General features: G+C 55.0%; 2 protein-coding genes and 1 pseudogene across 3 annotated transcripts in view; 2 read left to right on the top strand and 1 right to left on the bottom strand.

The window, feature by feature from the left end:
- Positions 1 to 24126, top strand: part of LOC116436928 (zinc finger protein 436-like) — a 337104-nt gene that overhangs the window by 98948 nt on the left and 214030 nt on the right. The gene's annotated exons all lie outside the window — the stretch shown is intronic.
- On the bottom strand, positions 1186 to 5995 carry LOC116436925 (serine/threonine-protein kinase PAK 3-like). 2 transcript variants are annotated; one of them, XM_032094382.1, is made up of 6 exons: positions 5169 to 5995; positions 4877 to 4986; positions 3994 to 4111; positions 3522 to 3621; positions 2906 to 3102; positions 1186 to 2004 (listed from the first exon to the last, which is right to left on the bottom strand). In XM_032094382.1, exons 1-5 carry the CDS (start codon positions 5316 to 5318, stop codon positions 2927 to 2929), a joined length of 654 nt encoding a protein of 217 aa, XP_031950273.1. In that variant the 5' UTR covers positions 5319 to 5995; the 3' UTR covers positions 1186 to 2004; positions 2906 to 2926. The 2 variants fall into 2 exon arrangements, with proteins under 2 accessions (XP_031950273.1, XP_031950271.1); XM_032094380.1 differs by lacking the exon at positions 2906 to 3102.
- The window catches only part of LOC116436945, a 29322-nt pseudogene continuing 16837 nt past the window's right edge, over positions 11642 to 24126 (top strand).

The raw sequence follows: 24126 nt of genomic DNA, 5'->3' as shown, positions 1-24126 counted from the left end.
GCTCACAATGGTAGAAGCCACCACTGGATGGCTGGAGACCTACCCTGTGCCTCACGCTACAGCCTGGAACACCATCGTGGGCCTGGAAAAGCAAGTCCTTTGGAGGCATGGTACCCCTGAGAGAATCAAGTCTGATAATGGGACTAATTTCAAGAGCAGCCTTATAAACACCTGGGCTAGAGAACATGGCATTGAGTGAGTGTACCACATCCCTTACCATGCACCAGCAGCTGGGAAGGTTGAGCGGTGTAATGGATTGCTTAAAACCACCTTGACGGCACTGGGTGGGGGGACTTTCAAAAACTGGGAGGTGCATTTAGCAAGAGCCACCTGGTTAGTTAACACCCGAGGCTCCACCAGCCGAGCGGGCCCTGCCCAATCCGAATCCCTACAAACAACAGATAACGTTCCAGTGGTGCATGTGAGAGGTATGCTTGGAAAAACTGTTTGGGTTGGTTCTGCCTCGAGCAAAGACAAACCCATGCATGCACCTGGTCGGTGATGCAAAAGGGTGGAGAGACCCGATGCATACCTCAAGGGGACCTTGTTTTAGGGTAAACTACCCATGGCTTTGTACTTGTATCAGTATCTGCATGTATATATGTATATAATTCGGTTGATGCATGTATGTGTATGGTTAAAAGGGTTCAGTTTCATGTAACATGTTGTATGGGAAAAATTCGGGGTTGATAATGTTGGGGTTTTAGTTCTCCTCCTATTTTCTTTTTCTCTTAAAGGAATTTTCCCCATAGATGTTCCCAGGGGGACATATTACTGGGTGCTTAAGGAAAACAAAGGACCTGGCCACAGAAGTTTGTGGGCAGTCAGTTCCCAGCGTTTGGATGACAGAGAGAGAGGCTGCTTCTTCAGCTGCTTTCCTTCTAATGGAGAGACCCTGGCATCCCAAGCCTGCCTTCCCTGCCCCGCTGGGAGCTGGGCTGCGGCTGCCCCACCCCTGCTGTTGCTTTGAGCCTTTGCTATTCTGTAGCCCCGCATGCCCTGCCTGCCCAGACCTCTGGCTCCAGGTGCCTCCTTCCAGGCTGACCCTGCCGATGCTGAGGCTGCTCTGGGCTCTGCCGGGGCTCTGCTGGGGCTCAGCTCTGGGCAAGGCTGGGCCCGCTCTCCCCTTGCATTGCTCCGGGCAGCTTAGTCACGGGGGGACAAGGAAGGGACACATCAAGGGACTTGAGGTTTAGCAGAGTTTTTATTCAAAAAACTGCCATAACTACCAGGCTGTCCTAACCACCATAACTCACTAGCAGTGCTAACTACCGTAACTAACCACTTGTCCTAACTACTATAACGAAAAGCTGTCCCCAGGTGCTTCACGTCCTCCGCTGCCCCCTCAATTGCTTTGCTGCAGCGATCAGAGGGCTCAGGCGGGAGAGAGGCTTGGCTGATGATAAAAATGGGCGCTGCCCAAAGGATGAAAAAGAAAGAAATGAACTGTTACTTTCCCAAGGCAAGTTCCTCACAGGCTCTGTTGCACCAGGACAAAGGGGAATGGTTTGAAACTCAAGAGAGGGAAACAGGCTCAGATTAGATCTGAGGCCGAATTTTTTTATCAGAAGAGTGGGGAAACACTGGCAGAGGGTGCCCAGAGATGTGGGAGCTGCCTCCTCCCTGGAAACATCCAGGCTCAGGTCAGGCAGGGCTCTGAGCCACCTGATCTGCTTGAAGATGTCCCTGCTCCTTGCGGGGCACCTGGTCCAGATGACCTGCAAAGGACCCTGCCAAGCCAAACCAGGCGAGGATTCTGCTGCCTTAGCATGTGAAAAGCAGCGAGACTGGAGACTATTGGAGGGGGCCCCACGAGAAAACCCCTCCCTCGCGCTGCTGTTTCCCCTGCAGCCGCTTCGAATCCACCTGCAGCAGCTCCTGGGCAGACCAGCGCCGCTCCTCGTCCGGCTCCAGGCTGCACTCCAGGAAGTCCCGCAGCAGAGCCGACAGGCGCCTGGGCTCCTGCAGCTGCGGGGTCCCGTTCTGCCGGATCAGACAGCGAGCCTGCGCGAAAAGCAAACACTTCTGAAAAAGCTCTGCCAGCTTCCTTCACACCCACGAGTGCTCACAGCGACCCCGGTTTCTCAGCCCCAGTCTCCAGGGGCACTTTCCTCCCTGGCAGAGATGCTGCTCAGAGCTCATTTTTCTATGCCAACCAAAAAAGCCAAACACTGCTGCAGCCACAGCCATTCCAAGATCATCCAGATGATCTTGCCTTGAGAGCCAATGTCATTGGCTGATTTTGTTAGTTGGAACCTCCATCAGAAATAACCCATTTTGCTTCTCCAAATACAGACACCAGCTTTACAGGCCACTTGCAAGAGTCTGCCTGTGTTATTTCAAAGGATTCTTACATCAAATGCATCCCTGCAGTGCCACTGACACTCAAGTAAATGCATTCATGATGTTCCATCCCAGAAACTGCCAGGCAAGGAACCCGAGGTTTGGGTTGCTGAAAGCTCAGGCTTGGTAACATGGAGAAAGTAGCTTGGGCTAGGAAAGAAATATGTTAGACTGTGGGGATGTTAAAGAATCATCTTCATGTTTTAGACAAGTTTCCCAGTGAGAAGAGTCAGGGGGAGTTCATCTCGCAGAACCTCTTTTAGAAACTCCTTCAGAAAACTTGTTGGGTTTGGGTGTGGGTTTTGGGGTTGGTCTGGGGTTTTCTGCAAGATAAGATCAGAGCTGATGCTCTGGCTTCATGTTTTCAGATCATCCTCACAGACAGAAGAGCTGCAACAACTTAAAACCCAAAGCAAATTCTGGAGACTGCAGAATATTGGTCTCAGGCTCGAGTCCTCTGGGAATTCCCTTCCTGATGGGCAGAGCCCTCCAGCTGCTCCTCCCAGGGCGGGTCCCTCTGTGCTCACAGGCCTCTGCAAACTCTGGGAAATTTGCCTCTTACCATGGCCGCCGTGTGCTCAAACTAAGGAGGTTCTCCTTCCACCAGCTTGATGGTCACAATGCCCAAGGACCAGATGTCCACCTTGGGGCCATAAGGAGAACTGGTCACAACCTCTGGGGCCATCCAGTGAGCAGTGCCCACCATGGAGCTGCGCTGCTCCTGCTCAGGGCTGAGCTGAGCGCAGAGGCCAAAATCAGCTGAGGACAGAAACAAACACTGTCAAAGGCAGCTGGAATGAGGAAAGCAAGCACAAAGATTGCCCACTCTCAGTCTGAGAATGCAGTGCTGAATCCAGCTGGAAAAGTCCTCAGGGCTGTAGCCAAGGCAAGATGGAAGTGGAGCCTTAAAGGAACCCTCAGCTTTCATGCAGTGGCTTTGAGTGATTCCCTTGAAGCTTCAGATTCCAACTGCCGCCCCTCTGCAAGGGCCATACCCAGAGCAAAGCCACTGCTGACACCCTGCTCCTCTCCTGAGCTCTCTGCATGGGGCAGCCGCTCTCAGCTGCCAGCAGGGGCCGGGCACCGCCACCAGCAGCACTTGTGGGGCTCTGGCCGTCACTGGGAAGCAGCCCCACACCCGCAGCCCGGGAGCGCTGTGCCTGACCAGGAACACCCACCCAGCTTGACAGAGCCGTCCGTTGCCAGAAGGATGTTGGAGCTCTTCAGATCTCTGTGGATCACCCGGTTCGAGTGGAGGAAATCCAGGCCCTGCAGACACTGAGAGAGAACAAGAAACACAAGGGTGGAAATCCATGGCCAGAATATACAATCACACAAGAAAGGACAGTTTAGAATTCTGCCAGCAGGAGTGCAGTGCAGACAAGCTCCGGGCAAATGGTTCAAGGCAAAGCTGAGAACAGCAAATCAAATCAAAGAAGACAGAGAGTCCCACAACAGCAGGAAAAGGACAAGAACAGAGTGGAAGTGCAGTGACACTGGCAGGCCGTTCACTTCAGAGGCTCTTTCTTCTCCAGCTCATAAAAACAACACAGAAACAAAGCTCTGAGCATGGAGCCACTCCTGTTCTCAGGCCCTGCTTGGAAGGAGCATTGTGTCCAAGCCATGGCAAGCACGAGCAGGATCCCTCACCTCCCGACTGACAGCTGCCATCTCTCCTTCAGCCATGCGTGTCTGTCTGACAACGTCCTGCAAAGTTCCTCCATCCATGTATTCCATCACCAGCCAGAGATCTTCATCAACAAGGAAGCTGGAAGAGGCAAACAATGGCGTGGAGATGAACGTGCACTGTTCAATTCCCCGATGGAAAAGCCTTGAGTGGAGTTTTGTTTCCAGGTCACTTGTAAAAGAGGACAGAATCCGATGCAGAGACATTCCTGCCGGGCTGCACAGTCCTTGGGATCTGCATCGTCTAAAGGAGAAGGAGACGCCTGTGGGAAAGGAGAGGCCTTAGATGGCAAGCAAGTGAAAAATGCAGTTTAGCAACAGCCCAGATCAATGTGGAACCACAACACTTGCCCCCAGCTGGTTCAGCATCTGAACTCAGCAGTTCCACCGTTCCCTCCAGAACAAGGCAACACAACTTCCAGAGTTATCCAGGGGAGGAGGCCCTGCAGCACTTAGAACAAAAGTGGTCAAATGTTTGGAAAACTTTGCAGAAAGTCCCTTCAGAAACAGGCAGGGCCATTGCAAAATGGGCACATGAGGCGTTTCTGGAAACAAGAACCTGGTCTTCCTGGCATCCGCAGCAATGGAAAAGAGTTGGGAAGGAGAAGCCAAGGGAAATAATGTCTGCCAGGGTTTATCAGCTCTTGTCATAAGACCCAGAAAATGGGGTCAGCTTGAAGGAAAAACCAAACCCAAGCAACAAAAGCACACGGAGGGAGTGAACTGACAGGCTGTTGTTTTGGGAAGCTACGGCCAGGTGAGGCTTTTTCAAAACAGGCTACAGACTGCGGATGCCAGGAGAGATTAACGCAGGGCCCGTGCACGGGATAAGAGCTGAAGCACTCACCTGTCCAAAGAGCTGACAATGTTGGGGTTCTTCTTGTCCTTCAGGACCAGGATCTCATTCACAGCTCGTTCCCCGTTCTGCCCTCTGAGACTCATTTTCTTTATGGCCACCTGAAAGGACATTGCAGCCCTTGAACTGGAGGAGTCTGGGTCAGGAGGCCGCAGCAAACACGGAGCGAGTCTTTGTGGAGCGACGGAGCCGGGCTGGGCCAAACTGCCTTGGGATGGGACACCCGGGCTCAGCAAGTGACATTCCCACAGCCCATTTCTCTGCTTGCTGCGGGGCCGCTTACAGGACACAGGGCCAGAGACATTTGGCCTTGGAAGCTCTGCAGAAATGGGCCCTCAGCTCTCAGCCTCAAAGCTCTCACAACATTCTCTGCACCTGCAGTCTTCTCAAACAGCCTTAGTTTACCACCACTCTCATTATCATTCAAACACATTTTGCAGGCAGCAAGTAATTCTGGTTCTGTGAAAACAGAGCAAAACAGCCGGGAACCCTTTAGCAATCCTGTGGGATTTGGTCATGATTTCAAAGGCAACTGCTCTGTTTGGGATTGCACAACAGAGCAAACACGCACAAACATTGCTCAGATGATCCCTGTCACGGGCTGTCACTGACACCAGACCCAAACACAGCTGCAGGGTTTAGGGGAGAGCTTTGCTCTGCACATCCATTTTCTCATTCCTCTCCCTCTCTCTGGGAACAGCTGCAGTAGGACTAAAACCCCAAACTGATGCCAAGCAGGATCGCTCCTTAATTAGGTCTTGAGGTATCCTTTGAAGATGAAGCACAGGATGGAAAAACTGCTAAACAGTGTTCCTGTCCGAGGCTGGGATGAAGATAAATTAGGCCTCAGCCTCCACCAGCTGATGCACTGATGCTTTCAGATATGAAGACCAAGCCAGCGTGTCCTGCTCTGACAGACACCGCTGCCGTCCTTGCATTCCTTTGGGCACTTCAGAAGGCTCAAGTCTGTCCCAGCCGTGCTCTGCAGGCTGACACTGCTGTGCCTTCAGAGGAACAGCCTGTGCAGGAAAGCTCTGCTGGCCCCCCAAAGCTGCAGCCACAGCTCCCAGCAGAGGGGAAAGCCCTCGAGAGCTGCCCGACGCGCTGGGCGTGGTGACACTGACCTCTCCTCCAGTGGCCCTGTCGAGTCCTTTAGAAACGGTTCCAAAAGCCCTGGAGACAGAACAGCAGAGAAGAAAGAAGCAGCGCTTTAGGCCCTGGGAGTGAAAGCCAGCCCAGACAGGAGATCTCTGCTGCCTGCAGCGTTTACAAAACACCTGGGTGCATCGACCCTTCAAACAGCAGCGCAGCAGCCACCAGCCCTGTGCCTCGCAAGGTGTGCGAGAGAAAACTGAGGCCCAACACGAAGGAAAAGGGCTGGAGAAAATCCCAAATGTCCACGCTGAATTACTTTAGTCCAAAACTTAGGGTGGGAGCAGGTGTCTAATGAACTGGAAAAGAATGTATTTCATCCTTTTCCATTTCCTGCCTATGAGCTGCAGGATCCACAAGGGCCCTGCCATCAGGCAGCTGATGCATTTTCCCCTCGAGTGCAGCAGCTCTGTGCCTGTTACTGAATGTACGGGGCTTACTACCTGTGCTGAAAAGAGCACTTATTAGTTCATCTCTGGTTTCTGTTTCTAAACCGTTATGTTGATAATCCTGACCGGTGGATATTTTTGGAAGCAAAATATTTGAAAGGAATCTTCTGGAGAACTGTCTTCTGACAGTCACCAGATGGTGAGCTGCTCTTTCAGGCAATCAAATTCCAGGGACAGAAGATCTTCCAGGTCCTGCTCCTTGCTGCAGGCAGGACACTGCCAGCCTCAGGGACCTTTGATGTTGCCTTCTGACCACAGTTACCAATTCTGATCAGGACTGAGAGACAGCAGCATCGTGCCCCAGTGTCTGAAGCTGTTTGCAGCTTGCCTGGCTTCTCACTTGATCCTGCACCAGCAAATACCTGGTCCCTGCTTGTGCAGAAGTAACTGCCGTGCACTTACCCTTGGCCAACCTGCTCCAGTTCCAGGTATTTCTCAGCAGGCTCCCCCACGCTCACGGCGCTCCCTGAAAGAAACCACATGGAAGACGCTCCCTCCCAGATGGAGAGCCCGCCTTGCAGCAGGGCCAAAATGCAGCCCCACTCCCTGGGGCCGGGAGCCCCTTGGTCTCAGCTGGGCAAGGACAATAAATGACTCTGTGACATTCAGCTGCAGAGCAAGCCTGGGTGCAGCTGATGCTGAGACACACACGCAGCACCCTGCTCTGGCACACAGCAGCAGAGCAGACGTACTCAGCTGCATCAGGCACCACTCCTCTCTGCCCTCTGGCTGCAGGGCTGTGCTGCTGTCAGAATGTTCAGCCCAGGATCCCGCAGCAGAGGGAGCTTCAGTGTCCTCTTCCCAAGCAGAGGGAGGTTCCCCATCCTCTTCCCAAAATTCAGCGGGTTCCTGGTCTTCTTTGCAAGCCACGGGATGTTTGCCGTCCTCTTCCCATGCCAGGAGAATTGCAGCCTCCTCTTCCCAAGCCACAGGATGTCCTCTGTCCTTGTCCCACGCTGGGAGATGTCTGTCCTCCTTGTTCCATGCTGCTGGAGCCTCGCTGTCCCCGTCCCACACCGGGTGATGTCCACCATCCTCGCCCCACACCACAGGAGCTTCACTGTTGTATTCCCAAACCGTGGGATGTTTCCCCTCATCTCCTGGGACAGAGGGAAGTTCACCATCATCCCCCAGAACAGCAGGAAGTTCACTGCTGTCTTCTGTTGGGGTCTCCTCCCCCCGCCGTGTAGCCCTGGGAGAGGGGCCCTGAGGGGACAGACACGGGGTTTCCCTGCCCCTGCTCAGCCTCGTTCCCATGGGTTGGTTTGTGTTCCCTGCGCGGGCAGAAGGACCCTTGGTCCGGTGACTGGAACAGTTCCTCAGCAGAGCTCCGGCCATGCGGCTGGAGAAATAAACATCTCTGAAACATCTAGCAAGAATCTGTCTGTCCATATATATTTCCTTTCCACGGGACTCCTGGTTTGATATATGCGTGTTGCAGTATCCCCACTGCAACATAATGGTGGAGATTTGTGAGCAGAACAATCCCCGATCCCTAAGCGACTGATTTGTGTGAGTAAACCCTGGAAACTTTGGATTCCTCTTCTTGGTTTTGCTTTGCTATTCCATATCTAAACTATGGAGGAACCGTGGGAAGACTCTTGGCTCTCAGAGCCGCATATGGACATTTATCTTAAAATGATTCTTGAACAACGATTTGTAAATTTTAGCTTGATTCAAGCTCAAAAAGAACTGAAACACTTCCTGGCATGGTTGTTTAAGAACTTTTTCTATGTTTCTTGGGATTTAATTCTTACCAAGGGCTTTTGGAAAACCGTTTGGACACAGTTAATACTGGAGTCAAAATATATGCCGATGGAAGAATATTTTCGTGAATATTATTTAGTTACTGAGACTGTTGAGCAATGTCAGCTGTGTCCTGGCGAAGGGAAGCCTGGCACAGGGACCGTGCGGCCCAGGCCACGTGCACCGAGCGCTCTGCGAGCAGCAGCGAGGCAATTCCCACAACGCGGGCAGAGCCACGCGAGCCGCAGTGTCTGCAGCAGAGCGAGGCGCGGCGGGACCCAGCGGTGCCCGCCCGGCCCCGCGCAGCGCGTGGTGGAGCGAGCCCCGTGAACACCCGACCGAGAGGGGCGGCGCGCGGGCGGCGGCTAGCGACGGTGGCGGTGGAACGGAGCCGTGCCCAGCCGAGACGCGCGCTGGAGCAGGGCACGGGGGAGTCGTCGCTCGGGGGCCCGGCCGAGACGTGGGTACAGCGCCTGGCAGCGGCAGCAAAGCTGCGACCAGAGGAGGCGACGCACGGAGAACTGAGCGGCGCGGCCCGGCCCGGCCTGCACAGCCCCGAACGCGACCCCGGGAACAGCGCGCAGGCAGAAGCAGCCCTGACAATTCCAACACGGGAGCGACCGAAAGAGAGAGCAAAGACGCAGCGAGACAGAAAACAGCAGCCACTCGGAAAAAGGAAAAGATCATAGTACCTAAGATCTTAGGGATAGTAAAATGGTATAATGTTAAGCAAAATTATGGTTTTATAACAAGGTGTGACAACCAGCAAGACATATTCGTGCATAGAACTGCTATTAAAAAGAATAACCCTGAAAAATGCATCCCAAGCTTGGGAGATGAAGAGGTGGTGGAATTTAAAATTGTACTAGGGAGAAAAGGGTTACAAGCACCGCAGGTCACTGGGCCTGATGGTGTTCCTGTAAAAGGCAGTATATATGCAAAAAATCGTAGTCATGTTAGACAATATCTCCATTGTAAGCCCCCCCTACAGTCTCCCTTTCCTAATCCCACCTTTCCCTTTTACCCTATATCCTATTACCCCCAGTGTATTCCCAATCTGTTTTTTCATCTATGGTTTCCCTCACAAAACCATGCTTTTGCCAATTGTTTCCCCAAAAATCCCTTTCCAATGCCACGTGGGGGATGAAAAGGGGGAGGGAAGAAGTTAAACCCTCTCCTGCCTCAGTTTCCCCACAAAGCATGCTCAGAGATTTCTGTCTCCCTTCTGTCTGTCCTAAGATGTTCCGAGAATCTGTTTGGACATTTAAGGGATCAGGAGGGTGGCTTGTTTTGTTTTGAAACTGTTCTTGTTATGTTTATCCAGTTGTTTTCATTCTCCTTTTATTAAAATAAAACGGATGAGGTGTTGGGGTCCCTCCCCTGCCGTGTAGCCCTGGGAGAGGGGCCCTGAGGGCACAGACACGGGGCTTCCCTGCCCCTGCTCAGCCTCGTTCCCATTGGTTGGTTTGTGTTCCCTGCGCGGGCAGAAGGACCCTTGGTCCGGTGACTGGAACAGTTCCTCGGCAGAGCTCCGGCCATGCAGCTGGAGAAATAAACATCTCTGAAACAGCTATCAAGAATCTATCTGTCCATATATATTTCCTTTCCACGGGACTCCTGGTTTGATATATGCGTGTTGCAGTATCCCCACTGCAACAGTCTTCCTCCTCTTTGGCCTCCTCTTTGGAAGCAGAGGGAGCCAGAGGAGGAGCTGATGCTGCTTTTGTGTCCTGTGGACAGATGGTAGCGTGAGGGACGGGAAGTTCTCTCTCAGTTATTGCCTTATTTATCCTCAGCTACACATCCAGCTGCACTAAGCAGGAATGGGATTCGGAGCTGTTCAAACTAGGAATGGGCTAAAGTCGACATTGCCACTTATTGCTGGGCATTCCATATTCCACCGTGGCTAAAGCCAGCAAGCAATCTTCTGCCTGCAAAACCAGACCTGCAGCTCTTCACAAGCTCTTCAGCAGAGAAGGAGAAAAGTGCCAGGGATCCCTTTGCTGCTGCTGCTGCTGCAAAGACACTGGCAGGACCTTTCCTTCAGCCTCCCAGGCTGGCACTCGACTGCCACATGCCAAGCTCACAACTCTCTGCACAATTCCGACCACCAAAGGTTCCTTTCCCACTTACCAAAGGAGGAGCTGCTCAGGATCCCCACGTGAGGTGCCCTGCAATGGGACAGGGAACACGAACCAGATGCTGTTAGGAAAAACCTGGCCGTGGTGGGAACTCCCACAGAGCAAGGCAACCCCGAGAGAGCATTTTGCTTCCACAACATCCCTCCAGGAGCCACAGTCCCTTTGCACAGCAAGCAAGAGAACAGCACAGAATCCTGGGCTGTGTCAGCTCTTGGCTGGAGCAGCCACCGGAGGGAATTCCAGGCTCCGCTGGCACAGACTCTGCGCTTGAGGGAACAGAACCCCCCCGGCTCCATTGCAAATGCTGTGCACGCCCCGCTGGCTGCAGACACCCCCTTTTTCAGCTGCAGCTGCTGGCAGGAGCTCTCCCAAACCAACGGTGTCTTAATGGCAATTTGGTTACAAAGGCAGCTCAGTTCCAATGGGAGAACAGAAAGCACCCAGCAAGCCCGAAGGCACCGATGCTGCACCCAGGGAAAACCTCGACTTACGTGCCAAGTGGGCTAAAAAATAGCCCGAATAAGCCACAGAGTACAGAGTGCAAACTGCAGCAACCGCTTGCTGGATCATTTTGGCCGTGCTGCACACGTCGCAGACTGTACCCCTGCAAGCACAGAAGGACACCCGTCAGGGGCTGGGCTGGCTGCTGAGAATGCCTCGGGCAGGAGGATCCTCCGGCAACCAGCGGGCGCCCAGAGCCGCTCTGGACACTGAGGGCTCCGTGCCCCGCAGCAACGGGAACACGGCGAGGACGCGGCAGCGTTCCCGTGACATCACAGCAGCAGCTCACGCAAGGACCGCCTGGAAGGTTCTCCTCTGTCCCAAAGGAGCACAAAGGATCCTCCCGGGGCACAGCCTGTTGCTCAAAGGATCCAAGAGGAACCCAGAAAATGCAGCACACAAGGACAGCCCATAGCCAAGCCTGAACACTGAGGAGGAACGAGGACAGGACCAAACCAAAGGAATCACGACCTTTAGTCACTGATGCTGCTGCCTAAAACCAGCAAGGATTGTTCCGTCTGGGATCTCTGTTCTAGTTCTAGAAACAAGCAAAGTTCTGCACTCTAAATATACAGAAAGCAGGAACTGGGGAGGAGGCGGGATGAGGAAGGAGGAGAACAGCAGGAGGTGGAGGAGAGGAAAAGGAGGAGCAGGAGGAGGAGGAGCAGGAACAGGAATAGAAGGAGAAGCAGGAGGTTCCAGTGCCCGCTGTGTCCGCAGCACTCCCGGCCCCGGGAGCGTCCCCCCACGGCATCCTGCAGGTGGCTGGGGAGGGGGAGCTCGTCCCAAATCTATCAGGGGGTCCCTGAGAGGGTTTTTTTATTGGGGAGTGTTTGGAGCTGGCAGATTCCAGAACCGAGCCCCAAATATCTTTAGTGTCCTGGGAGGGTTATTTTTTTTTTGTGTGTGTGTATGTTTGTATCTTTCAGGACCCCAAAGCTGAGCCCCTTGGGGGGATCATGTCCCCTTACATCAGCCAATACACACAGAGGAGAGGCCCTTCCGCTGCCCTGAGTGTGGGAAGGGTTTCAACCACAGCTCAACACCACCGGAGGCACCACTAAGGGAAGCCCTGCGAGTGCCCCGAGTGCGGGAAGAGCTTCGTGCGCTGCTCCAGCTCCATCCCCCGTGGGAGGATCGGCGTTGGATGATCCCCAGTGACCCCCGTGGGGCAGAGCCCTGGTGACCCCCGTTCCGGGTGATCCCCGCTGGGTGGGGGGAAGGTGTTGGAGAGATTTCTTTGCCTTCTCCTTGTGCTGCTGGGATTTGGTTGGTAATAAATTCCCTCCCTGTGCCGAGGCTGGCTCTGTTGTGCCCGTGCCGGTGCTCGGGGCGGGATCTCTCCCGGTCCTTCTCTCATCTCCTGAGCTTTTCCTTGTATTTCCTGTCCCTGTGCAGTAGCAGAGGGCAGGGACAGAGCGGTTTTGGTGTCTCCCGGCATCCAGGCAGGGCCAGCCCAGCCCCGGGGGTTGGGAGGGGCTTGTGGGGGTCCCCCGTTTGCGGGACATCCGCTTGGCTTGGGTTGTTCTTCCCAAGCTGGGCATAAACGACTTTGGGAGTTTTCTGCCACAAATCTCTCCCCTCGTGCACTCAGCCAAAGGGGTTTGGGGCGGTTTCCCTTTCTCGGGGAAATCAAAGCCATGCACTGATGCTCCGAATTAGGGGCGGCAGTAGCGAGGCTGCAGGGCTTCCCAAGGAGCCGGAGGCACCCGACACGCAGGGCTGGGCAGGTCGGGCCGGGAGCAGCGGAGAGCTTTGTTTCTCTTCTCAGCTGAATGGCGGCTCGGGCCGGGCCCGTTCCAGGGCTGTTCCTCAGCTGCGGCTTTCCCCTCACGCAGCCCGGGGGGCGCTGGGAGCGCGGGGCGGGGCTGGGCCGTGTGCAGAGCCCGCCCCTCGCTCCGATTGGGCGGTGCTGCCGTCAGTCGTGGTTCTGGCGCGCTGATTGGTCGGAGCGGGGAGCAGCCCGGGCCCGGAGCCGCCGGCAGGGCGGCCGTGGCGCAGCAGAGGCGCCGTTGGCGGAGCGTCTGTGCGGGCCCGGGAGCGGCGGCGGCGGCCGGAGCCCGGTGAGGCGGCGGCGGAGCTCGGAGGCGGCCCCAGCGCAGGTGGGAGCCGCGCTCGGTTCTGGCGGGGCTCGGGGCTGGCTGCGGGCGGAGGGGGCGGCAGGGGGCTGTGGCGGGTTCGTTGTGCCGTGTGGGCGCCGTGTTCGCCCTGGCGTGAGGGCGCTGCGGGAGCGGCTGCCCGCGGTCTCCTTCCCGCTGCTGCCTCGGCAGGAGCCGGTGCCGGAGCAGCGCTGGCTCGTCCCGGCTGCTATGGGTAGGACAGAGGTGGCTGCCCCGTGGCCGGCAGTGTGCGGGAAAGTTCCCGTGGCCAGAGGTTTGTGTCCCCAGAGGAGGCGGAGGAGTCGTGTAAAAGTAACTTTATTCGTGGACAAAGGGAGAGGCCACGGGGCATTTCCCGCGGGGTCTGTCCAAGTGTTGGAGGACGCAGCCTCCTTTTTATGCCGATTTGCCCGGCCGCATCTCCGTGTCCCTTTCCCCAGTGGCTGAGGTCCTTGGAAGGTACAGACTTCCCGATCCGCCTGCTGCATGTGCCCCTTAATGTGCACCCCCACTTTGTATAACATCCGATATTCATGGCTCTGTGAAGTTTTATTTCCTTTGCTCTCTGTTTCACTTTTCCTTGGCCATCTCTTTGCCAAGAGCAGTTTGAGTCATTTAATTTTCCACAACCTGCTGGTCCTTCTGCTGGAAGAGAATCTGATGGCATCCCAGGGTGAAATGTGGCGTTGCTCATGGGAGTGGATTGGTGGGTGAGAAGGTCAGGAGCTGGAGCTGTGTGCTTGATTTGGAGGACAGCTTGTAATCTAATGATGCAATGAAATGATCAGTGGGTTCTCTGGCACCTGGTATGAATTTGTTCGGGTTCCCAGGGGCTGCTCCATGGTGTTGTAGGATTTGTTCTCGTGGCCGTTCATCTTTTCCCCATTTTGGGCGCTCCCTCCAGCAAGGGAAGCATCAATTGACCGCTTTTCTCTGATTAAATCATCACATCCTTGCATTCCCAAGTGATTTCGCTGACCTTGTGTCAGCAAAAGCAGCCCAGTGGTCAAACCCACCCTGTATAACACAGAGAGTGCCAGCAGATGTTGGAGTGGGGAGAGGGATGATTCCCCCCCGCTTTTTTGAGTGAAGTTCTCCCAACATTCTCCGTTTGCTGTTTTCCTTTTCAGCTTCAGGGATTTCTGTTGCAGAGTCAGAGATGCTCAGTGTGGGCTCTGCCTTTAGCGATGCAAATTCCGTCAGTGCAGGGAGGCAGAGCTTGGGGTGAGGGGCAGAGGGAATCAGCCCAATTCCTGTGGCAGGCAAGGAGAGCCTGGGACATTGTGCACAATTCCCGCAGCAGAGTTAATTTGCATTTCTAAAGCTCCTCTGCTGGCTGCCTGGAAGGAAGCTTCCCTTCCAGGGCAGCCATCAGGTGAATCAGAAGTGGCCCTCCCAAAAGCGGCTTTTTTCCCCCTTTATTTTTTTAAAATATTTTATTAACTGTTTATGAGTTAAAGGGTCAGTTTTAAAGCTCTTCCAGTTTTACAAAATGCAACCTACAGGTGAACATTGACAAACCCATTCCAAAATTCTGCCATCACTAACAGCCACGCACACACATACACAAAAATGCCCCAAAGCAATAAAGACTTTTGGTTCTTCTCCTCGGACTAAAAATTGACTCTCACACCTTTGGCCCAAACCCAACTGACAATATCAAAGTAGGATTATTAAGAAGAAACATTCTAATGGTGTCATCCTGTCACAGAAACTGCAGGAAGAACAAAAACTCTCCAAGGACCTTTGTAGTGTTAGAGGATCAAGGCATTACTTTATTCTGGCTAGGATGTGCAACAGAAATAATTTCATGCACACATAGCCCGGGTGTGCAGAGAAAATCATTCCATGGCACACGAGTTTTACTCAGTTTTTCCTCAACTTTACGCAGTCTAAACCCATAGAAATCCGTAGGTTTAATGTTCATTGGTTCCAAGTTGGGTAGTTCTTAGTATTTGGTTTCCTATTGGCCCCGGATTGCTTGGCCTCTGATGTTAATTAGGTGCACACTCCTTGATTTCCTTCTCAGCCTTTTCCAGAGCAGGGGTCTCCAGCTGTGCCGGGGGCAGTGTCTGGGGTAGCTGTTCCTTGATGTTTGCTGATGGGCGTTGATGTTTTGTTGATGGTCGTTATCTTTTGGGTATCTTTTGGGCTATTCCCAGTCTGTTGAGATGTTAGGCTCATCTCCACTGAGTGGTGTAACATTCCTTAACAAACACATTAAAATTCCTTTCCCCAAGGCAGAGGCAAACCAACCCTGAGTAGAGAAATAAAATTTTAAAACAATTCTGAATTTGCTAAATTTTCCATCAATCGAATCCCGCCCAGCCCAGAGTGTGACTGTAACTGAGAGCCAGAGTGGAATTCTCCCGCTGTCTCGCGCAGCAGCTGTGGCGAGTGCAGGCACAGAAAGCTCTGAAGGTCGCCCGGTGCCAGCGAGGATTGGCCCCCAGTGCCTGGAGATGCCAGAGGAGGTGCCCAGCCAGACTATTCCAGCAGAGGATCTGTGAGCAGCCCCCGGGGCTTCCCCCGCTGTGGAGCCCTGGCTGCTGCTGCGGCCCCTTCTGTGCACGGTCAGTGGCGGCCTCGCATGGTCCTCCTGCAGCCGGGGAGTGCAAATCCGCGGGGCTTCAGAGAGCTTGAGGCGAGGGTGAGGGGTCCCCCCGTGTTCAGCTGTGCTGGCGGCTGTTTCTGTGCTCGGGGACACTTGGAATGGGCCACGCCCTTGGCCACCAGTGGTGCTTCTTTGCGCTCCTCAGGCAGGACCCGATGTCCTGGTTGGATGTTGTGGGCAGCAAAGTGCCAATGCAGGGTCTGTGCCAGCCGAGCTTCCTGTGGAAGAGATTTCACACGAGACAGGATTGTGGCCACAGCCTGCTTGAAACAGACATCCCTGGTCTCCACCCCCAGTAGGTCGGGAATTAACAGGGTGAGGAATTGGAAACATCAGCTCCAGGGGTGATAATTGAATATCTGCCCTGGGTCTGGCTCTTCTTCTTGCCAAAGCCAATGGCAGCAACCGTACCTGTGGCATCTTGGTTTCTCTCTGCAGCTTCAGAAGGTGTTTCTTTATTTCCCCATTCATACTTTCTACCCAACCCGAACTCTGGGGTTGCCAGGGCGTTTGGAGGTGCCACTGTGTTCCTAAAGCAGCCAGAACGGCCTGAAGGATCTTTCCTGTAAAATGGGTTCCCCTGAGTCCATTGCTTCCACAATCCATATCTTGGAATTGTTTGTTCCAAACATGCCTTAAGAACTGATGCAGGGATTGCTGAAGCAGTCGGAAATGCTTCTGCCCCGCTGTGAGCTGCCATGCTGTTGGCAGAAGATATTGAAGCCTTCCTGCTCAGGGCATTTCAGTGCCAGGCTCTTCCAAGCACCCCCAGCTCGGCCCTTTGAGCTGAGCATGCGGGCGCTGAGCTGCGCTTTGTCTCATTCCCTTTCCTTCAGAGCAGCGTGTCTTGTCACTCTTTTCCCTTCTGCTGCCCTTGCAGACCCATCTCTAAACCCATTTTCTCCCTCAGGCCAGGGAATGTCTGGTAAATCTTTCCTAGCCCAGGTCTGGAGCTCTGTCACTTGACTGCAGCCATGGGTTTCTTGCCAGCCCCGTGTCCAGGGCCGTTCAAACAGGAGGCTGGGTTCAACCCTTGCCCTGTCCTCAACTGTGAATCCTCCTGTTCCATCCAACAAGTTTCATTCTGTAAGAACCAAGCGCTGCTCATCCATTTAGAGGCTCCTTTGGTTAACAAAGCTTTACCTTGATGCCAGGCTGGAACAATCAAGAGATTGTGCTGCTGTCAGTTTTCAGGCCTCAGTTCCCATTAAAGCCAGGGCTGCACAATTCTGCAGACAATGAGGCCACTCTCTGGCCACTGGGTTAAACATTTGAGCCCAGGAATTCCTTTGGCATGGCCCTGTTTAACATCCCCATGCAATTCAAATGGTTTTTCCCTGTCTGGGAGGGCCAGGGCAGGAGGCTCAGTTAATCTGCTTTTGAAGCCTTGAAACTTGTGCTTTCCTTCTGGTGTCCATGATGGGGTTTCTTGCCTGGCAGGAGAGGAGTGTTGTAGGGTGAGATGCCTGGCTCCAGAAGCGCTGCCTTTAGCAGGGCCTCAGTAAGAGGCTGTAACCCCTTCCTTGCCTCCCTTGGAACAGGGTATTGCTTTTAGACACCACTTGTCCTGGATGCTTCAGAGGAATTTGGAGAGGCTCCATATCTGATTTTCCCTATTTCCCTGGGGCTGCCCACACTTCTGGGTTCCCTTCAGCAGAGGCCTTTGCAGACATTTGACACCAAGGTACAGCAGCATTAGCCTCTGTATCTCCTTTGACAATATGAATTTGCATTCCCACTTCAGCCCCCAAATCCCTTCCCAGTAAATTACAATCACAATTAGGAACAAACAGAAATTGATGCATTTCAAAACCATCTCCCACATCTTCTGATGATGGTTGAATAAAACACCCCTGCTCATCTTTCCCACTTATTGCCTGAATAATGAAAGAACTTCTTGACAATTTCCCCCCTTAGGTCTCAGATTCGGAGTGGATCGAGAGGCCCCTGTGTCCATCAGGAGCGGCCTCGTCTCGATCCAGAGGCGCCCTGAATGTTCTCAAGGGCTCTGGTGCGGTGGGTCCCTGGTGTGCTGGGAGCTCTGAGAGCCCTGACAATCCATGTCCATCAGGGGTGGACTTGCTGGTGCTGAGGGTGCTGCTGTCTGTGCTTGCAGTGTCCTTGTGGCCTGCAGCTGGAGCCCTGATTCCTTGGCAGGGGCTGTTTGGGTGGGCTCTGCCGTGCCGAGGAGGGCAATGCCTGTGCCAGGTGCTTGTGGCCGCCGCCGTCCCCTGGGTGCTGGGGCCCCCTTGGGCCCTGCGGTTCATCCCTGGGGGGCTGTAGAAACTCTGCCATGGCCTTTGCCTTCACCTTGGCCTTCTGCTCATCCCTTCTTGCATTCCCCTGCTGAGCCTTTCTGGCCAAGTGCTGCAGGGGCTTCTTGTGCCTCTCCTGCAGCCCCCTCAGTGCCTGTGGGTGCTCATCCTCTGACAGCTGCTGAGCTTTCTGCACAATCATTCGTTTCTCCAGTGACCCAAACAAGATCGATAAAAGAAAATCCTGATCCTTCCACATCCTGCAGCCTCCTGGGGGCCGGGGGCCAGTGCCGGCCCTGCCCGGGGGGTGTTGGGGTCAGGCAGTGCCCGGCGCTGAGCCCCGGCTGCCCCACAGCCCCGGCCCGGCCCCGCAGCTCCCCACAGGCCCCCAGCCCGTGCTGCCCTGTCCTGCTGCTCCCCACCACAGAGAAACACCCTGAAATCCTGACCTCCTTGTTTTCCTGTCCTGGAAACCAGGGATACAAAGAGCTGTAGCTGGCCCTGAGGATAAGAGGTTTTTGACCCTTTTTGAGGATAAGATTAGAATGGTGCTGTAAAACATTCCAATTCTCAGTATTTTTCTCTTCCTCCTCTTTTCCATCTTCCTTTTCCTTTCTTACCACATAGATTCCTCCTGCTGCTGTTTGTCTTAACCATATTCCTGCACACTCCCTTCAACCAATCCTTCCCAGGACACCAACACCATCCGTCCCCTGTTGCTGAGACCCCTTCTCGACTTCCCTTTTTACCCCTGCTGGGTGTCCATGTCCTTAATTACCTCTGGGAGAATGTGCAAACTGCCTCAACATTGTCCCTTTTTGTATAGGAAATGATGTCCATGGTTGTGTTCCGGCTTTGTTGTTGTTCTGGAAGTTGAGGAATTGAGCAGGAGCTTGGCTGAGCAGCAGTGTGTGTCAATCAGTACCATTTTGTGGAGCTGATGGTTTGTGGTGTCACTTGCTTGTGTCCAAGTCGGTGTGGCTGTGTCCGAGCAGATTGAGAGCATGTGTTTGTAGGGAGGCGTTGCTGTTGTTCCTTCGCTGGGGGTCTCCCATGTGCCGGTTTCATCAAATTTAGAAATATATTCTCTGAGAGAAGGCACAACCACTCCTCACCCTCCAGGTTCGTGAAAAAATAAATTTTCCTCAAAGGAAAGTGAAAGAGATAAAACCTATTTATTTAATAAACAAACAGGGAAAGGATAATAATGCTAAATAGTTAAACTTCTCGATCTGCCGAGAGAAACCTGGGAAAATTTCAGAGTCCTTCCGTAGATCTCTCTCCCCCTCCCTGGAGCTGGGACAGAGTGGTGGGCCCACCTCCAGGGCCAAGGCCTCGGTGGAAAGTCCTCCCAATGTATTCTGATGTTGAAACCACCCAGCAGAGGGAAAAGGAAAAAAAGAAAAAAGTCCCAGAAAAAAAACAAACGTTCAACTCTTCAAAGAAAAATCTGAGGAAAAAAACCTGCCGAAAGCTGTCTGGAAAGAAAAGCAAGCGGGGTGCTCCCCTTCCCTCTCGCTCTCCTGCCACAGCTGAAAAAGAAGTCTCTATGTCTCTGTGACCTTGAACAAGCTGCAAACTGCTTTGGAAAAGTTTTGCTCAGTTTTTCCTTCCCCCTCTCAGGCTCAGTTTAGAGGCATAGAAGGGCACAAGAATTAATTTCTGGGCATAGGGCAGTGATATGGGATACACATCATAAAGTCACCCCAAGACAGGGGGGTTTTGACACTCCCAGACCCCCAAAATTCCAGGAAAAGGAATTTTTTTCCGCCAAAAAGGTGGAAAAAGAGGAGTTTGAGTATCCTCAGTCTCTAAAAATCCTGGGATCAGGTGGGGCTGGCCACTCCCAGCACCCTCCAAAATCCTGGGAACAGGGCAGTTGAGGAAAATCCAGAGCCCTAAAATCATGGGAAAAGAGGAGTTTGGCCACTGCAAACCCTGAAAATCGCGGGAAAGGGAACAACTCCTAAAAAAGAGGAGATTGGGACAACGCCTTTCCCCCAAAAAATCCCCAAATGATGAGGAAGGAGCGGGAGAAGGGCCCGGAGAGAGGAGCAGAAGGAGGCGGGATTAGGAAGGAGGAGGAGCGGGAGGAGCGATGGAGGAGGAGGCGGGGGAGGAGGAGCGGGAGGAAGAGGAGCGAGAGAGGCAGAGGAGGAGCAGGAAGAGGAAAAGCAGCAGGGGAAGCGCGGGGTCGGAGCCCGCTGTGTCCGCCGCGGCCCCGGGAGCATCCCGCAGGTGAGCGGGGAGGGGGAGCTCGCCCCAAATCCCTCGGGGGGTCTGTAAGAGACGGTCCGAAGATCCCTCATCTGCCTCACGATCATCGCCAGGGACAGAGACTGAACACAGGAGGCCTGGCCTGGCTGAGGTGGAGTGTCTGGAAATTGATGCAGGTCACAATGGACTGCGCCGTTCTCGCTGCCCAGGCGGGAAGGACTGCGCTGAAGCGGAAAGGAATGACCTGTCCTGTACACCTGTCCTGTACGTGCTTCCCAAAGCAACGGGCCCCATAACAACGGCTGGAGGTTTCCCCAGCTCTTGGCCAGCTGCCCCTCGCTTCTGAAAAGGGCTATAAAGGGACTTTCTAAATTAACCGAGACGAGATCTCCCCACGGAAAGAAGACGAATCTGTTGGCAGGAGACCACAAGGACTTTGTCTCATCTGTTGGTAGCTATTCCTCCCCTTCTTCCTCTCTACTCTTTGTTTTCTTTTTCTCTCTCTCTCTCCTCTATCGCATTACTGTGTTGTGGGCACTTAATAAAGGTGCACTGTTCTGATTAAAACTGAAATCCCTTGTATCCTTTTACACTCTGAGATCGATAAATGAACCATCACGACCCTCACTTGTATTAGCAGATCGTGACAGGCTCCCTGAGCGGCGTTTTCTCTTGGGGGGTGTTTGGAGCTCACAGCTTCTGGAATGGAGCCCCAAATCTCTTTGTGGGTCCCTGGGAGGGCTTCATTTTGGGGCGGGGGAGGGGGGGCGATGTTTGGATACTGCGGGACCCCAAAGCTGAGCCGCAAATGGCCCTTTGGGGGATATTTTGGGGGCTCCGTCCCGGTGCCGGGGTGGGAGGAGGACATCGGTATTGGGGCCCCCCCAGGAGAGCGGTGGAGGGGAACGCCGGGAGCCCTGGGATGGGGTGAGGGGAGAGGGGCGATCCCGGAGCTGGGGGACCCCCAGCAGCCTGGAGATGGGGGGAGCCTGGATAAGGGGGGACCCGTGGGATCGCTGTAAGCCCGGAGCAGAGAATCAGGGAGAAGTGACCCCTGGGACCCCTAAAATCCCTGGATCATCCCTGAGCGGGACCCCAGACAGGGGGGAACCCCAGGAACCACAGGACCCCAATGAGGCCAGGGAAAGGAGAGCCCCAGAACACCAAAGTGGAGAGATCAGAGAGGGGGAAGTGCTGGGAGGGTTTTTTGGGCTGAATTGTGGTGGTTTGGGGTTTTTACGGACACAAAAGCCCTGGAGACTCCTAGAGATTGACCTGGGCAGGAGGAACCCCAGCCCAAGGCACTCACCCATTGTTTCTCTCCCCAAACCAGGATTTGTCATTCCCAAGGTGTGGCTGGATGGAGGAGGAGGAAAAGCCCCGGAGATGCCGCACGAGGAGGGGCTGCAAACGCAGCCCAGAGAGATCCAAGGAGGAAAGAGCCCCCCTGATCCGGGAAGGCGGACGGAGATCCAGGGGGAGCTTGGAGGTGGGGGAGAAGCCTCAGGGTGGGGAGAAGCCCCACAAGTGCTTGGAATGTGGGAAGGGCTTCAGCTACAAATCCCAGCTGAGGGCACACCAGAGGATCCACACTGGGGAAAAGCCCTATGAGTGTGGGGAATGTGGGAAGAGCTTCAGGCAGAGATCCCACCTGGTCATCCACCAAAGGATCCACACTGGGGAGAAGCCCTATGAGTGTGGGGAATGCAGGATGAGCTTCAGAGACAGCTCCCAGCTGAGGGAACACCAGAGGATCCACACTGGGGAAAAGCCCTACGAGTGTGGGGAATGTGGGAAGAGCTTCAGGCAGAGGCCCCACCTGATGAAACACCAGGTGATCCACACCTTGGAACGACCACATGAGTGTGGGGAATGTGGGAAGAGCTTCTGGTGGAGCTCGAACCTGATTCAACATCAGATTATTCACACCGGGGAGAGGCCCTACGAGTGTTCTGAGTGTGGGAAGAGGTTTCACACCAGCTCCAATCTCCTTGTGCACCAGCGGATTCACACAGATGAGAGGCCCTTCCGCTGCCCCGACTGTGGGAGGGGCTTCAAGCACAACTCCATCCTCGTAACCCACCAGCGCATCCACACCGGGGAGAGGCCCTACGAGTGTCCCCAGTGTGGGAAGAGCTTCTCCAGCAGCTCTGCCTTGACCCAACACCAACGGAGGCACCGCTAAGGGAAGCCCTGCGAGTGCCCCGAGTGCTGGAAGAGCTTCGTGTGCTGCTCCAGCTCCATCCCCCGTGGGAGGATCAGCGTTGGATGATCCCCAGTGACCCCCGTTGGGCAGAGCCCTGGTGACCCCCGTTCTGGGTGATCCCCGCTGGGTGGGGGGAAGGTGTTGGAGAGATTTCTTTGCCTTCTCCTTGTGCTGCTGGGATTTGGTTGGTAATAAATTCCCTCCCTGTGCCCAGGCTGGGTAATAAATTCCCTCCTTGTGCCTGTGCCGGTGCTCGGGGCGGGATCTCTCCCGGTCCTTCTCTCAGCTCCTGGGCCTTTCCTTGTATTTCCTGTCCCTGTGCAGTAGCAAAGGGCAGGGACAGAGCGGTTTTGGTGTCTCCCGGCATCCAGGCAGGGCCAGCCCAGCCCCAGGGGTTGCGAGGAGCTTGTGGGGGTTCCCTGTTTGTGGGACATCCCCGCTGGAGGAGATAGAACTGGAAGGAGGGAGGTGTGGGAGGAAGAAGTTTTGAAGGGTCTTCTTCTAATTCTCATTATCCCCCCCCCCGAGTTTGTTACCAAGAAATTGAATTAATATCTCCAATTTGGAGCCTGTTTTGCCTGTAACGGTGTCTGATGAGGGATCTCTCCCGGTCCTCATGTCAGCTCATAAGCCCTTGGTTAAATTTTCTGTCTCCTGTCCGGCTGTGGAGGGCAGGGAGAGAGCGGCTGTGGTGGGTACCTGACATCGGGCCAGCGTCCCCCCACTCCAATGAGACATGTTCCTGTGTGCCCCTGGGCTATGGTGCCAGTGTTGCTGTTGCTTTTGTCTTCCTTATGATTTTATCTTTTGCATGAAATGCTTGTGCAGTGCCCCCGCTGTCCCTTGTGTCCCCTGGGCACCGACAGCCCCGGGCCTTGCCCTGCTCCCCCTCCCACGTTCCATCCCGGCTGGCGGAGCCTTGGAGCTGCCGTGGGGCCGTGGGGCTGCCCCGGGGGCTGCGCCCCGAGCCGGGGCCCCTTCCCAGTGCTCCCAGTCTGCCCATCCAGCCTGGAGCAGCCAGCGAGGGCTTCAGCTGGGGCGGCAGAGAGGCGCTGCTGGGGGGTCCCGGCTCCGCTTGGCTTGGGCTGTTCTTCCCAAGCTGGGGAAAAACGACTTTGGGAGTTTTCTGCCACAAATCTCTCCCCTCGTGCACTCAGCCAAAGGGGTTTGGGGCGGTTTTCCCTTTCTCGGGGAAATCAAAGCCATGCACTGATGCTCCGAATTAGGGGCGGCAGTAGCGAGGCTGCAGGGCTTCCCAAGGAGCCGGAGGCACCCGACACGCAGGGCTGGGCAGGTCGGGCCGGGAGCAGCGGAGAGCTTTGTTTCTCTTCTCAGCTGAATGGCGGCTCGGGCCGGGCCCGTTCCAGGGCTGCTCCTCAGCTGCGGCTTTCCCCTCACGCAGCCCGGGGGGCGCTGGGAGCGCGGGGCGGGGCTGGGCCGTGTGCAGAGCCCGCCCCTCGCTCCGATTGGGCGGTGCTGCCGTCAGTCGTGGTTCTGGCGCGCTGATTGGTCGGAGCGGGGAGCAGCCCGGGCCCGGAGCCGCCGGCAGGGCGGCCGTGGCGCAGCAGAGGCGCCATTGGCGGAGCGTCTGTGCGGGCCCGGGAGCGGCGGCGGCGGCCGGAGCCCGGTGAGGCGGCGGCGGAGCTCGGAGGCGGCCCCAGCGCAGGTGGGAGCCGCGCTCGGTTCTGGCGGGGCTCGGGGCTGGCTGCGGGCGCAGGGGGCGGCAGGGGGCTGTGGCGGGTTCGTTGTGCCGTGTGGGCGCCGTGTTCGCCCTGGCGTGAGGGCGCTGCGGGAGCGGCTGCCCGCGGTCTCCTTCCCGCTGCTGCCTCGGCAGGAGCCGGTGCCGGAGCAGCGCTGGCTC

The sequence above is a fragment of the Corvus moneduloides genome, chromosome 31 (assembly GCF_009650955.1).
Source record: "Corvus moneduloides isolate bCorMon1 chromosome 31, bCorMon1.pri, whole genome shotgun sequence".
Taxonomy (NCBI): Eukaryota; Metazoa; Chordata; class Aves; order Passeriformes; family Corvidae; genus Corvus; species Corvus moneduloides.
This window is presented reverse-complemented; position numbering and strand designations above follow the sequence as displayed.